The sequence below is a fragment of the Phascolarctos cinereus genome, unplaced genomic scaffold (assembly GCF_003287225.1).
Source record: "Phascolarctos cinereus isolate Bilbo 61053 unplaced genomic scaffold, phaCin_HiC Scaffold_9;HRSCAF=440, whole genome shotgun sequence".
Taxonomy (NCBI): domain Eukaryota; kingdom Metazoa; phylum Chordata; class Mammalia; order Diprotodontia; family Phascolarctidae; genus Phascolarctos; species Phascolarctos cinereus.
Window position 1 is genome coordinate 33744923 of NW_027556402.1, and position 15950 is coordinate 33760872.

Genomic DNA, 15950 nt, shown 5'->3' on the forward strand with positions numbered 1-15950 from the left:
GCATCACTCTCACTTCTCTTCCCAATTATTCCTCTGCTTCTCTTACTTGCTTCTCAAATCCTTTTCAAGCTGTACCACGGCCTGAGACCAATTCATATTTTTCTTGGAGGCTTTGGCTGTAGGAGCTCTGACTTTTTGTCTTCTTCTGGTAGTATGTTTTGATCTTCTTTTTCACCAAAGTAAGATTTTATAGTCTGAGGTTTTTTTTCTCACTGCCTGCTCATGTTTCTAGTCAATTACTTGACTTTTTAACTCTTTGTTAAGGTAAGGCTCTGTTTCCAGTGTGGAGGGTGTACTGTCCCAAGCTCTAGGGGTTTTGTGCAGTTGTTTTCAGAGATACTTCTAGGGACCTTTAAATTTTCAGTTCTTCCAAGGTGGTATGATCAAAGGAGAGGTGTTTATTCCTTTCCTGGGCAGCTTGGTCTTTGAGTGACCACAAGCACTGTTTTCTACCTTGAAACTGTGAGGAGGATTTCCTCTTCACCATGCCATAAGCTCTATCTCTCCAGCACCCCCCTCACCCTAGGACCACCACCCAGGACTGCAACTCAAATCCCAGCATGGGCAAAGCAAGAGATTCCTGCCTCAGCACCACCAAAAATATCCCTGCAATCCCCCTCTGATAAGCTGCTAATCCCTCTCCATCTGTGGGCAGAGAGCTCCGGAAGCAGCCACAGCCCTGGGGCTATGTTGGAACTGGGGCTGGGACCAAGCTTCTCTCTCACCACTGTCACAGAACTTTCCTACTGACCTTCTAAATTGTATTTGGCGTTTGTGGGCTGAGAAGTATGGAAACCACCACAGCTGCCCATGATTCAGTCCCCTGAGCCCTGATCCAGGTTTGCTGAGTTCTGGTCTTTGCCTTCACACTCATGCTGAACTCTGTTCCTCTCCCAGCCTGGTGCAACAGACCTTTGCTATCAACCATACAGGGTGTCTTGGGCTGGAAATTTGTTTCACTCCATTTTTTTTGTGGGTTCTGCTGCTCTAGAATTTGTTTAGAGTCATTTTCACAGGTATTTGGAGGGGTTTTGGGGAGAGCTCAAGCTAGTCACTGCTTTTACACTGTCCTCTTGGCTCTTCCCCCTCCCCCAATTTAGGGTTTTCTTGACAAAGATGCTGGAGTGGTTTGCTGTTTCTATTTCCAGATCATTTTACAAATGAGGAAACTGAGGCAAATAGGGTGAAGTGACTTGCCCAGGGTCACACAGCTGATAAGTGTCTGAGGACAGACTTGAACTCAGGTCTTCCTGATACCAGGCCCAGGATGCTATCTATTGCACCATCTAGCTGCCCCCTAGCTAATAAGAGTAGAAATTTGGTAAATGGCCCCAGATGGGAGGCTGCACATGGATATATATGAGGATACATAGATAAGGTCTTCTTTAGAATGTTATTTCATAGAGAATGACAGCCTCACTTTTGTCAAGTCAAATCTCCTGGAACCTAATAAAGCATCTGGCCCAGTGTAGGTACTTAATAACTTGTGATTGATTAAGGGTCAGTTCCATAGTAAGGACGTGATGCAGGCAGCCCCAGAATCACCCCTGCCTCTCTCCCAGGGCTGTTGTTAAGGACAGAATATAATAATGTGTGATAACACCCTGTAAACAATATAGTGCCAAACAAGTGTGAAGTCTTCTATTACTTTGGAGTTGCAAAGAAGGCACTAAGAAGGCAAGTGGAAATGCCCAGAAGACCTGAGGATGGTGAATGCTTCCTCAGGAAGGATAAAGAAAGTCTGAGAGAGGAACATACTCTTCCCTGTGTAGAATTTCCTCTCCTTAGCTTATTTTTTTTTCAAAGCCCTAATTTTTATTGTTGTTCAGCCATGTCAGACTTTTCGTGACCTCATTTGGGGATTCCTTAGCAAAAATACTGGCATGGTTTGCCATTTCGTTCTCCAGTTCATTTTATAGATGAGGAAATTGAGGCAAGCAGGGTGAAGTGATTTGCCCAGGGTCACACAGCTAGTAAGTGTCTAAGGATAAATTTGAACTGAAGAAGATGAATCTTGTTGATTCTAGTCATGAAACACTATTTACTGTGTCACAGAGCTGTCCTTATCATTTTAATCCCATTTACTTCACCTTATCCTAGGCAGGAAGGATAGAGCCCTGAGCTGGAATCAGGAAGACCTTAATGCAAATCCAGCCTGAGATGCATCCTAGCTAGGTGGCCCAGGCAGGTCACCTATTACCTGTCTCTGTCTCTGCCACTGTGAAATGAGGATAATTATAGCACCCTCCTGTCAGGATGGTTTAAAGGATCAAAAGATATAGTTGTGCTTAATAAATGCTTTTTTCCTCTCCCTTCCTTCCATCCTTCCTTCCTTTCCCCTCCCTTTCTTCCTTCCTTCCTTTCTTCCTTTCTTTCTTGTTTCCTCCATCCCTTTCTTTCCTTCCCTTTTTCCTTCCTTTTTTCCTTGCTTCTTTCCTTCCATCCACCCTTCGTCCCTTCCTTCCTTCTTTTTTTCCTTCATCAGGACTCGGTCTGCAAAATGGTGGTTCTGGACTAGACCTCTTCAGTCACTTACACTTCTAAAGTTATGTTCCTTTAAACCTCATTTGCCTGTGGAGCCAAATATCACAATTTATTCTCTCAGCCATGATGACCCTTGAAATCCTTCAAGTTAATGGTCATTTTCCCCTAATCTTATCTGGATGCCAAGTAGGGCTGGGGAAAGAAAATAAAGTCAAAGCAATAAAAGGATTATTTGCAGGGATTTTTTCAAAAATACAATCATGATACTTTAGATGAATGTCGTCTTAGTGCATTTTCTTGTCCGCCAGGTATGAGAATGAAAGATCAGCTAATAGGAGGAGTTTCAAGGCCCGAAGTCATGTGTTTGAGAGAGTATATTAATCCAGACTAGACACAAAGCTTCCTGTGATCTTTCTGCTTTGCTCAACAAGGCAGCTAGGGAGTCAGAAGAAATTCAGGCACAGTCCATTGACCTGCACAGCAAAGGGAAAACCGTGACCACAGAATGGCCACAGCAGGAAAAGTAAGCAGAAACTTTACTTACCATTACTAATAGCCTTATTAAGTATAATTGCTAAAGAGGTACATACACTGTTATTGTTTGAATCTATGAATAATATACTCTTTAAAATAATTATCAGCAAAGTATGATTTGTTTACTGAGAGAAAATTCTGAAGTACCAATGTATTATTTTTTTCCAATTTTGTCTGGCCTGCGCATCTAATCATTTACATGTCTCCTTCCATGTCTAAAAGAAATGCACAGGTATATAGGGAGCTAACTCCAAACCAGATTTGGCTAAGTCTAGACTCAGTGAAGTCTTTTAATGAAGAAGCTTACTTTACATTAGAAGAACATAATTCATCTTATCTCCTCTATCATTGTGTTTATTTCTTAAAGAACACAAAGGATTGAAATTAGAGAAATGATTTCATTAGTGGAATTGGGAGGACTGCATTATATATGACTTAGTGTTCTAACACCTAGCATCAAATCATTAAGACCCATAAAGCAGTGGAAATTGTGCTGTCTAGACTCTCATCATTGGCCCATAAACATTGATTAAATGTATTTATAACTGAGCACTAGTTCTGGTAGGAGAGAAGGAGAGGAGGACAGGAGAGAGAAGAGAAGAAAGAGGATGGAAAAGGACAGAACTTATTTTCTTTTCACATTGCTCCCCAACATCCAGGGACATGTTCACAGCAGTATGAAATATCAGCCTAAGACTTTGTGGAGGATAGATATAGAGAAATCATTTTATGTGTGAACATGAGTGCATTTAGAGATTGAATAATGGTAATGATTTAATAGTAATAATGGTAAGCAGTAATAGTAATGATTTAGTAATAATAATAATAATTAGTAATTTAATAAAAGAAATGATTTTAAAATAATAATAGTAAATAGCAATTTAATAACAGTATTAGTAATAATAGTAATGATTTAATAAGAACAGTACATAGTAATGGTAATAATTGTAATGATTTAGTAATTAATAAAGTCATTTAATAATAGGAATAATTTAATAACAGTAATAGTAAATAGAGTTTTCATTATAGTAAGAGTTAATAATAATAGTAAATAGTAATTTAATAATAGTAATTAATAATAGTAATAGTGTTGATATAATAATAGTGTAGCAAATAATAATTCAATAATAGTAATAGTAAGGATTTAATAATAGTAATAGCAAATAGTAATTTAATAATTATAATTATAGGAATGATTTAATAATAGTAATGGCATTTTGATAGAGCTTTCAGATTTGCAAAACAATTTACATGCTTTATCTTGTGATCTTTACAACAAATCTGTGAAGAAGGTACGAATTATTGCTATGCCCATTTTACAGGTGAGAACATTGAGGCTTTGTAAATGCTACGTGACTTGGCCTGACTAATGTTGCAAGACCTAATACTGAAATTTCTACTACATTAGGTTATCAGTGACTTGGTATTAAGTATTAGAGTCATAATTTAGAGACTATTATAATGCAGTCCCTCAAATGAAATCATTTGATTCAATTTCCATGTTTTGTTAAAACTTTAAAGTTAATGTAAATGCACAAGAGGCCCTCCAAAATTACTTTCTAATGTGAAATTAATATCTTGATCAAAGACTTTCCTGACTTGAGACTTAGCAAGTCAGCCTATACCTAAGGTCATTAAACTTTAGTAGAGCCCCTATTACCTCCAAGATCAACCCTAAAATTGTGTTTTTGGTTTTTAAAGGAATTTACAACCTGACACCTTCCACTCTTCCTGCACTCTACAAAGACCATACCTTTGATCTCATTACCTGAAGGTGTTCTACTTTTTTAAACTCTTACTTCATCTCCTCATTTATTTGTTTGTTTGTTTGTTTGTTTGCTTGTTTGTTTGTTTTTTGGTGAGGCAATTGGGGTTAAGTGACTTGCCCAGGGTCATACAGCTAGTAAGTATATCGTGTCTGAGGTCACATTTGAACTCAGCTCCTCCTGACTCCAAGGCCAGAGCTCTACTCAATGTGCGACATAGCTGCCCCCACTTTGAAGTTGTTTTTTTTTTTAATTTTGGTAACTATGTGTCAATATGATTGGTTTTCTTTGTAATCCTATGTGTTGTTTTATGCATTTAAAATCATTAGCTTTTCTGGAATACCAAAAGGTGCTGTATTCTTAGTGCTTAACACAGTACATAGTGGGCCCTTTAATAAATGTATTGACTTGACTAGCCTTTTACCTAGAGACAACTAACTTTCTTGTGGAAGAGACAATTTCCTATAGTACCTCAGGGTAGAAATATTTGGTCTATGCATAACCCTTTCTATAGATGACACACAGAAAAGGTTAATAGGAATTCTCAATCAATACACAGTCTGTGTGTGTGTGTGTGTGTGTGTGTGTGTGTGTGTGTGTGAGAGAGAGAGAGAGAGAGAGAGAGAGAGAGAGATTGTGCTACTAAATGTTTAACAACTGGGTTTCTGAACTTTCCAAAAGCATGCCATACAGGTTTAATCTATATTATTAACATTTTCTTAAGTCTAGATAATCAAGAAAAAGGTAAAGCAAGCTTTTATTTGTAGCTTTGCTGATTTCTAAGGTATAAATGCTCATACTGAAAATTTTACAGTCATCTCCAACAAGTGTGAGCTGGCTCCAGCGCATCTCTGGCTCCCCAGGATTTAGTGATCATGCAAACAGCCAGGACTCCCAAATCTACATATCTTGCTCAAATATCATTCTTGAATCCCAGTCCCTCTCTTTGCTGCATGTTTCTCACGTCTATGTCTCACAGACATCTCAAACTCAAACTGCCTCTCAGGTTTAGAAAGTTAGTAATACTGTTTCCAGAAGGGATCACTAGTCACTCCTCATTTCTGTTTCATTTTCCAGGTCATTAAATGCAAAGCTGCTGTTCTTTGGGAGCCAACAAACCCTTATCCATTGAGGAAATAGAAGTTGCCCACCCAAGCCAATGAAGTTCGAATTAAGGTAAAAAAAAAAAAGAAAAGAAAGAAACCCTCAAGTTATAGAAGGATACTATGTTCAACATTGGCTGCAGTTAACACTAAATTTGATTTTTTTTCTGGGAAAGAAAACAGATCATTTTCAAATCTGAAACATTAGACCACTACCTGAGGAAGGAAATGGATAGTGATTAAGGGGTTGAACAATGCCAGAGATAAGTTATATATTCTTTGCATTAGATGGGATGGAAAGTAGATAAGAGTCCTGCCTCCCATGCCCACCATCCCAAAACAGCCTGGTAAGAATCTCTCAAACTTCTACAGAAAAGGCTATTGATATATAAATATAGTCAAAAGCTGGAAGGGTCCTCAGAGGCCATCTAGAATACCAGAAGAGGAAACTGAGGCCCAGGAAGGTTGGATAATTTGCCCAAAGTAACAGGGGAGGTAAAGTAAACATCAGAATCAAGATTTGAACCAGGTCTTCTGATTTCAGAGCCAATGATCTTTCAATTCTACCACACTGCCTATTGTAGAGTAAAACAGAGAGTAGCCAACAAGTCAGAAGAACTGGGCTCTAGCCAGTTATAAGCTATGTGAATTTTAACAAGTCACTTCTTATTCCTAAGGTGCCAATCTGGCCATGACATGATTTTGTTTAAAAATTGCAGTGGTTTTCTGTTGGCTATCGAATGAAATACAGGCTCAATAGACTATCAGGTAAAGCCTTCCAGAGTCTGGCCTCACCCTTCTTTTCCACGTTTATTTCCCACTCCTCACATTCTTTTTTTTTCAGCCAAAGACAAGGTTTATTAGAATATCTGTCATATTGGGCAGACTCTTAAGGAGTCTGAACATCAGTAAACTATTGGCTAGATCATAAGAATGTGAGCAGTGGCTAGATTTTAAGAATCTAAGCCCACTCCTCACTTTCTTGATGTCTCCATTCTAGCCACATAGGGCAACTAGCAGTTCCATGAGCTCCTCCTCCACCTTCCTGCCTCTGTGGATTATGTATTAATGGAAGGCACTCCTTTTTTAACTTTTTAAAAAGAATTTTTTTTAAAGTTAGGATTAAGTGACTTGCCCAGGGTCACACAGCTAGTAAGTGTCAAGTGTTTGGTCTGAGGCTGGATTTGAACTCAGGTCCTCCTGACTTCAGAACCAGTGCCCTACCCTGTGCCAACTAGCTGCCTCCTCTTTTTTGAATTAGAACTTGCCCCATGAAGGACTTTTCCTTCGTGGCCAAGCTTAGAAACCCTGGCTCTGTGAATCCTTCCCAAATTTCTCCAACTAAAGCTCTTATATTTTCATTGACTGCTTTGTCTGAATTCTCTCCTCATTCTTATTCCCAGCTTATATCATACTTATTTGTCTGAGGGTGGAGTATACCCTAGAGTTTCTAGTGATAACAATGATCATAGCATTCTAGATTTCTAGATGGAAGGGAGCTTCGGGGACATCTAGTCCAACCTAGTCATTTTATAGATAAGGAAATTGCAATGGCAAAAGTGAAAGGACTTGTCCATGGAGCAGAGCCAAGTTTTGGACCCAGGTCCTTTGATTCTGAATATAGTATATTCTTCCATAGTATCACTCACTCATGCTGGTGCATGGCAATGATGACAATGATAACACCAGATCATCACCATAACCTGTTATCATCATTTTATTTTTTTTACCCTTTTTATTGTATTTTTTAATTTGTGAAATAAAAGAAGCACTTCCATAGCAGTGCAGTTTTTGAAAAAGATGATTGCACATAAAACTCTAAATCTATTATGTACAATTTGGTATTCCTTTTGAATATATAATAAAGTTATCATGTAAATTTTTTCTTCTATCCCCTCTCCACACTAGAGATGGCTACCATTGGACACAAATATGTGTGTGTGTGTGTGTGTGTGTGTGTGTGTGTGTGTGTGTGTAAAATTATTCTATGCATACTTCTATTTATCAGTTCTTTCTCTGGATCCAAATATGTCTTCCTTCATATGTCCGTTGCACTTAATTTGTGTATTTATAATAGTCCAAATGACTTAGTCACTCAAAGTTGTTCTGTTACTGTAAACAGTAACAAGTATTCAAGAGATGCAGGCATGACGTGCATAGGTCCCAAGGAGTTCCTGTAAACTCTCAAAGGTGTCATCCTCTTCTTCTCTTGCAGATTGTGGCAACAGGAATCTGTCGCTCTGATGACCACATTATCAGTGGGTCATTGACTCATCCCCTCCCAGTAATCCTGGGGCATGAGGCTGCAGGGATTGTGGAAAGCGTTGGAGATGAGGTGACTTCTGTAAAACCAGGTAAAATACAAAGCACAGTGGAACATTCGAGTTGGTTTTTTCTGTTGTTTTTTTAATTCTTACTTTCTGTTCAAGCTAGTGAAGATAATGTTGATAGACAAAAATTCCAAATGGAAGACAGTCGAGGTAGTCAGGCAGCTTCCAGCTTTACAGTGAGGGCTACATCATCCCCAACCACAAGCATATGCTCTGAATGAGAAAGAAATGACTGACTGTGGATGGACATGGTTAAAGTTCGTTGAAGATGAAAGGTAAAAGTAACTGCAAGCTCCAGTTATGGCCGCTGCCGGTTACAATGTATCTGCTTATTCACATTTTAATTGAATAATCAAACTCTATCCTTGGTAGTGGAGAAGAGAGAAAAAATGATGGATAATGACACTCTACAGAATAATCCATAGTACGCATTTTAACCAAGTTTCAAATTCTTATATTCTTAAATGTTGGATTTTTTTTTGGTCTGGAATCAGGAAGACCTGAGTTCAAATTCTGCCTCAGACATTTATTAGCTGTGTGACCTGAGCAAGCCATCTAACCCCAATTGCCTCACACACACACACACACACACACACACACACACACAAAGTGTGATAACAATTTTGTTTCTTATCAATGGGAACCAGTTTCCTCTTCTATAAAATGAGGCTTGGACAAGATGAACGTCAGATTCTAAAATCTTCTAATTCTAGAATTTTAACAATGCTTTCTCTTCTCCCCATAGGTGACAAAGTCATCCCACTCTTTACTCCACAGTGCAGGAAATGCAAAGTTTGTAAGCACCCGAATGGCAACCTTTGCTCTGAAAATAAGTAGGTTTCTACTATTTTCCCTTCGGATAGCACTGCAATTGTATTTGAGTTGATGCCTCTCTCTCATCGCCATGTGTGTGTGTGTGTTTGTGTGTGTGTGTGTGTGTGTCTCTCTCTGTCTGTCTGTCTGTTTCCTTCATTAGTGTATCACTCCCTAGTGGCACCTTGCAAGATGGCACCTCCAGATTTACCTGCCGAGGAAAGCCAATTCATCACTTTGCTAGCACAAGCACCTTCAGTGAGTACACAGTGGCAGATGAAATCTCCGTTGTAAAGATTGATCCATCTGCTCCTCTGGAAAAAGTCTGCCTGATTGGCTGCGGATTTTCCACTGGTTATGGCTCTGCAGTAAATGTTGCCAAGGTAAGAAAGAGAGCTTCAATCTACTTCACTCAATAGAGCAGACTGCAAGGTACAAGACACATAACCAAAGAATAGACACTTGGACTAGTAGCTAGAAAGGAAATATTTTCTTATAAGGAAACACAGTAGGCCAGTACAGAGAGCCCTGAATTTGGCAACTGAGGCCAAAAGTTTGAATCCTGGCTCTGATACTTAAATTATGTAAATTACATAAATTATGTAAATTACATGACTTTAAATAAGTCATTCTTTGGGCCTAAGTTTATCTACTAAAAAAAAAGTAAAAATTGCACTAGGTGGTCATACAGCAAGGGAGTCCAGATAAAAAGCTTTGTCCTACCAAAGATATAGCTTTAACAAACGTTATTGTTCCTTTCAAGGTGAGAATGAGAGCTTCTATTAGCAGGGACAGGCTCAGTGTGGCCTCTCTGGGCAATCCACAGGCTAGTGTTCTACACTACAATTGAAGACCATAGCAATCAGTTGCTTGAGATCCTGAACTCTCATACTCTACATTTCCTAGGCATCTGACCACCACCAGATTGAGTAGATTCCTGTGTACCCCTCTTCCAAAGCACTTTCCTCCACCCCGCCCCCTCCACTCCCATTCTTTCTCCAAAAAGTTAATTTCTGGAGTGAAATGTTCATCCCCAACTTCTGACACCAGTTTGCATTCAGGACATTTCAGATAAAGAACAGAGCAGGAAAATAAGAAGTGAAGACTAAGGAAGCAGAAATTGACTAACTCAATTCCACATTTTTTGTCATATTTTCACTTCAGAACTGCCTCTTCTCAATGAGAAAATGCTCTGGAATCAGAAGTTCAAATATCATTGATGATGTAGCTTTGAGCAAGTCACCTCATGTCTGTGGGCCTCAGAATCCCCATATGTAAAGCATATAGCAGATAGATGGCAAAATGGACAGACTACTAACATAGATAGATAGATAGATAGATAGATAGATAGATAGATAGATAGATAGATAGGATAGATAGATAATAGATACATAGGTAGATAGTGATAGATATAATAAGGTAGGTAGGTAGATAGATAGATAGGTAGAAAGGTCTAGGTAGATAAGATTTATCTCAATAAGATCCTCACAACAGCTGTGCATTAGGTATTATTATTATCCTCATTTTGGAGATGAAGAAACTGAGTCTGAAAAAGATTAAGTGACTTGCTCAGGGTCTCACAACTGGTAAGTATCTAAGCCAGGATTAGAACTCAGGTGTTGCTCACTCCAAGTCAAGGTGTTCTATCCACTAACATCACTTACTTGCCTAGGTCACTTATTTCTCCTTGGAAGTCCATCCCAACTAAGCTGGGAAATGTGTATCATCAGCTTGGTGTAGGCTGAGGATTTTTCAGGCCAGAGGTCATGAAGACAATAAAAAAGGCTTGATGGGGCTGGTAATTGGCACCAGTATGGAGAATGACCCTAATATTGAAATTATACATCCTGAAGTAAATAAGAAAGTTGATAATGTGGGGCACCATTGCAATTTTTTCACATTCCTTCAAGGACATTTTTGGTCACTTCTCATGGTCTCTTACACTTCTCTGCTTCCTGCATAAAATGGCTAAAGCCAAGTATCCTGGAGTTGAGTGGCTAACACCTCTTTCCTGATTAAATTTTTTTGAACTTTAAAACACCTTGGAGAACATGGGATTCAACCCCTTTGTTTACACATGAAGAAAACAAGGCTCAGAGAGGTTAAATGCTATTGAATCCTTAAGGCTTTTGTTGTTAGCTCTCTGTACAGCAAAAGATTACTAACTCATTCATGGGAATTTTAGATTGACTTAAGAATTACAAAGATTGTATAAGTACACTACCCAGGGGTGGGTAAATCTAAGTTCTCATGTTTTCTGACCACACAGGTCACTCCTGGCTCTACTTGTGTTGTCTTTGGCCTGGGAGGTGTTGGCTTATCAGTGATCATTGGCTGCAAGACAGCTGGAGCCTCCCGGATCATTGGGGTGGACATTAACAAGGACAAATTTGCAAAGGCCAAAGAGGTAGGCGCTACTGAGTGCATCAACCCTCAGGACTACAAGAAACCAATCCAAGATGTTCTGGTTGAAATGACGAGGATGGCGTTGATTTTTCATTTGAAGTTATTGGACATCTGGATACAATGGTAAGTATTTCATGATACTCTGAGATTTCTCACCTGAGCTAAGGCCAGGGTGTTAGTGCAAATCCAAGGGACAAATGATAAAATCATCTGCATCTTTTGGAGTTTGCCTGCTGGTATACAGACAGTATAAGTATTATCTAAGCAATGTTTTTAATTTCTGACATTCTTCTTAAGTTGAAAAGGGAAACATAGCCAGGACTGGATTATTAGATTAATCTCATGAAGAATTAAGCTTCATAATTCTTCATTATGCACTGGAAGAGTGCTGGTCTAGGAGACCCAAAGATTTGAAAGAAACTAGTACAAAGAGCTTTAGCTTGAAGTCAGGAAACCTGGGTTCAGATCCCAGCTCTGATGTTTACTAGCTGTGTCACCATGGGAAAGTTCTGTCTCTGAGGCTCAATGAGCTCATCTGTAAAATGGGAATAATGATACTTGTATGACCTATCACAAGATCATTTTGAGGAATGTTTTAAGTGAACCTTCAAGTACTATGTAAATGTGAGAGGGGCAAGAAAGGAGAATGGATAGAGGTTGGCCTCAGAGTCAGGTTACATGTTCAACTTTTGTCTCTGATAAATACTGATATGAGATCCTGGGCAATTAACTTAACATCTTAGACCCAGGTAATTTTCTAAACTATGAAATGCAGCAATTACTGGAATACTGGCACAAGAAGCTTATTTATCATGCAACTCTCAGATGGCTGCAATACAGATCTAGATATTTGTTTAAGGAAGTTATAGCATTTAGATATAATAGAAATATGCATTATTGTTAATAACCACTATTAGTGATATCAGTAACAATAGTAAAGCACAGTTTTCTTCTTTAATAACTGCAAACTTCTCCCAGAAACAAAGCTCATCCTTTTTAATAAGAATATTCTACTGGTTTTACATGGATGTGGGTGATGGAAAACTGTTGAGGAATCAAACAATAAGTTTCCCCAAAAAGTGAATGGGGAGGCTCATGGTGGGGATGAGAAGACAGCAACATATCCTGAATAAAGAACTTTAAAGAAGAACTAAAGTAAAAGATGTCATCAGGGAAATATAGATGCAGGAAAAAAAAATACTAGCTGGTCATGTGGGGAGCCCAAGTAATGATTATTGGAGAACCCAAGTACTACACTGGTATGTCTCAGGAGAGGGAGGAAAGCCTACGGAACATTGGCTTGAACTCTTGTTATGTACTTGTGGGCAGACATGGATAAAGGTCACCCTCAGGATACAAGGTAAACAGGGATTGGGGGTGAGGGTAGTGAAGATCGAAATCTGCATCATTGAATGAAACACCCAAATCAATGAGATCACAGATTCACTTGAGGACCTGATGACGCTCTCTTCGGTAAGTTCTTCGTCTCCTGGAAGCAGAGCAGGATCATCAGTAATCTTGAGCCATGATTAGAAATGCCATCTTTGTCCTGCAATAGGAGTAAACACTTTAAAACTGATAAAAATTGATTTTATATAAGGTGCCCAGAAAAGAGCACTGTGGAAGACAGTTTGGATGAGGAGCTCTTTTCTACCCTGTCTTTCTTTGGAGGGAGTGAGTAGAATTGACCACACTTGTGTCCACCCACTGGACAAAACAGGAAATGACCTTCCATTGAGGTCCCCACTTTCTCTCTCACCTCAGGAAGTAAACCCCAAACATTCCTACTACAAAAGCAACCTGTCCACTTGAAGTTAATGAAATGAGCTCATAAAAGCTTTAGTCTAGAGCAAAAATACCAGTTTCACTTGATTTCCTTTCTCTGAAAAATTTCTTTAAAAGCTCAAACATTCAGAGTGTACATAAAATTCATAAAGTGCTCTAAACCTCCTGCCAGTCTAACCTGGAATAGTTTCTGGCAAGTTGAATTGGAGTTTGAATAACAGCTAGCATTTACATAAGGCTTTAAGGTTTGCAAGGCTTTTTACAAATATTACTTCATTTTATCCTTACAACAACCGAGAAAGGTAAGTGTTATTATTATCCCCACTTTAAAGATGAAAAAACAGAGGCTGAGGACAGTTAAGTGACTTGCTCAGGGTCAGACAGCTAGTAAGTGTCTGAAGCTGGATTTTCACTCAGGTCTTCCCAACTCCCGGATGTAATTCAAATGATCTTATCCTTATCCTATTAACCATTGTTTAGAAAGTGAAAATAACCAATACGCAAAATTTTAACAGCCAAGAAACATTTAGTAATGAATTATGCTACTCATTGCATGGGTCAATAAAACAGAAGTGAGAAACAGAATGGGGTCAATTCACTGTTGTTCCAGGAGCTCCTCTGAGTAGCCATAATTCAGTCATACCTTGCTAGATTATCTTATTATGGCGGCCTTTGAGCCGGGGAAAATATATTCTATCAACTATGCTGCCTCTTATCAAGCTAGATAAAATACACACGAATAGCATCTTTGGGGTAGAATGAAAATGTTCTTATATTGCTTGCAAGTGAATGAAACAGAATTTTGGTCAAGCAAGCATTTGTTACACACCTCCTATTTATTAGTTACTGTGATGTGCACTTGAAATACAGTAACAAAAATAGGAGCCTACAGAATTTGGTCTTTAGAATCTTAGAGGATTTTAGGGTAAGAAGGCCAGGGCTCAACTCTCTGTTCTTATACAGGGGCTACTAGGTAATGCAATGAGTTAAGTACTGGACATAAGTCAGGAGAACTGACTTCAGATCCTGTCTCAGAAACTCACTCAGCTGTGTGGCCCTGGGCAAATCACTTAACCTCTCTCAGCCTCAGTTTCTTCATCTGTAAAATGGGATAGTAATAGCATGTACTTCACAGAGATATTTTGAAGATCCAATTGTATAACATGTGTAAAGAGATCTGCAGATCTTAAATGCTAATTATTATTATTGCCAATAGCAGCAATAATAATAGTAACTAGCTGAGTAGCCATGGGCAAACCCCTTAGCTTCTCTGCATCAGTTTCTTTATTCATAAGGTGAAGATTACTTGAATTACTTCCCTAAGAAGGTTGTGAAAGGAAAGACACACTATATTAGTGTGATGTGTAATTATAGGGGAGCAGCAGACTAAAAGCCATTATGGGCTTCAGCCATTATTTGGAAAACATATTAATGGGAAGATAAGAAATCAAAGAAGTCAGATGGTCCTAAGGTAAAACTTGACTTTGAGACTTTCTTTAAGGTACCAATTTTCCCCACAGCTATGAATTTTCAGGCTGCTTCATAACCTAGAACCTATAAATCAAGAACAGCATATTCCCAGAAGAAGTTCTAGCTGAAAAGACTTAGAAAATGGATAATCCAGAAAGGGGAATGCTCTAGAGTCTTTTGGCATTTAAAGAGTCCAAGATGACAGACATATCTAGAAGTAGCATAAAAATCTAAATTCTTTAAAGAAAAAAAAATTAATGAATATTGGAATATAAACCCAGATAACTGGAGAGGAGAGAAGAGAAGAGAATAACTAAACACACAGAACATAAAATTTAAGTGAATACTGGTGCCTCAATTAAATGCCCCACAATATTATGTGACCAATAATAATGATAATAATAACAATAAATACTGAAATTTATATAGCATTTTAAGGTTTACAACAACTGTATGAGGTAACAAAGTATTAATATCCTGATTTTATGAGTGAAGACACTGAATCTCAGAGTATTTGGGTGACTTCCCCATGGTCAAATAGCTAGTGAAAGTTTGATCTGGCATAGGAACCCAGAGATCTCCTCACTCCAAATTCTGTGTTCCTTCCAGGCCACTATACTTCTTGGTGAGACATTGCAGTTAGTTCTATGAAGGGCAAGATCATCTCCCTGTTTGGAAATAACTATTTGCTCAGCTAACTAATAAGAGAAGACCAAGCTACTCTTTCCTTCTTCCTGAGTGAAAGCTCCAGCACTTTTCAAAGCACTTTCTCTGTGTGTCACTTTGTCCCAGACGCCTTGGTAGCCATATTTTGGATGTTTTCTAGGAGCTCCTGATTTCAGGAAAAGAAATTAGGCTTTTAAGCAAGACTTGTCACAGGGAGATTCTTAGTGAGGTTATGATGCATATAATTAAGCGACTTACAAACTAGGTGGGTAATTGTTTTGTAGCTCTTTATTATAGTACCGTGGATAATGACAATCATAGAATAGCTTTTGTTTTCCTCTTGTTTGTGACAAATATATGTGTGTGTTTCATCCAAGACAGCTGCCTTTCTAGCCACCAATAAGGCTTATGGAGTTTGTGTCATGGTGGGTGTCCCTCCTAATGGCCAAAATATTTCTTTCGATCCTATGCTGCTTTTGACTGGACGCACCTGGAAAGGAGCTATTTTTGGAGGTATGTAGTTTGTCATGAAAAGAGAGTATATGTTAAAGACTCAAGCAGGTGACTTTTCACAAATAAGAAGTATGGTTGTT

The 15950-nt window shown here is 38.6% G+C and overlaps 1 protein-coding gene and 1 pseudogene across 2 annotated transcripts in view; one reads left to right on the forward strand and one right to left on the reverse strand.

The window, feature by feature from the left end:
• Nucleotides 1-2878: 2878 nt before the first annotated feature.
• Nucleotides 2879-15950, forward strand: part of LOC110209639 (alcohol dehydrogenase E chain-like) — a 164072-nt pseudogene continuing 151000 nt past the window's right edge. Inside the window, exons 1-6 of the transcript XR_013484021.1 lie at nt 2879-3007; nt 5862-5960; nt 8103-8241; nt 8963-9050; nt 9194-9413; nt 11300-11559. The product of XR_013484021.1 is annotated as an alcohol dehydrogenase E chain-like (transcript). The remainder of the gene's footprint in view (nt 3008-5861; nt 5961-8102; nt 8242-8962; nt 9051-9193; nt 9414-11299; nt 11560-15950) is intronic.
• Nucleotides 12872-15950, reverse strand: part of LOC110204324 (alcohol dehydrogenase E chain-like) — a 16343-nt gene continuing 13264 nt past the window's right edge. Inside the window, exon 8 of the mRNA XM_078148470.1 lies at nt 12872-12985. Coding sequence (XP_078004596.1) covers nt 12872-12985 — 114 coding nt within the window. The remainder of the gene's footprint in view (nt 12986-15950) is intronic.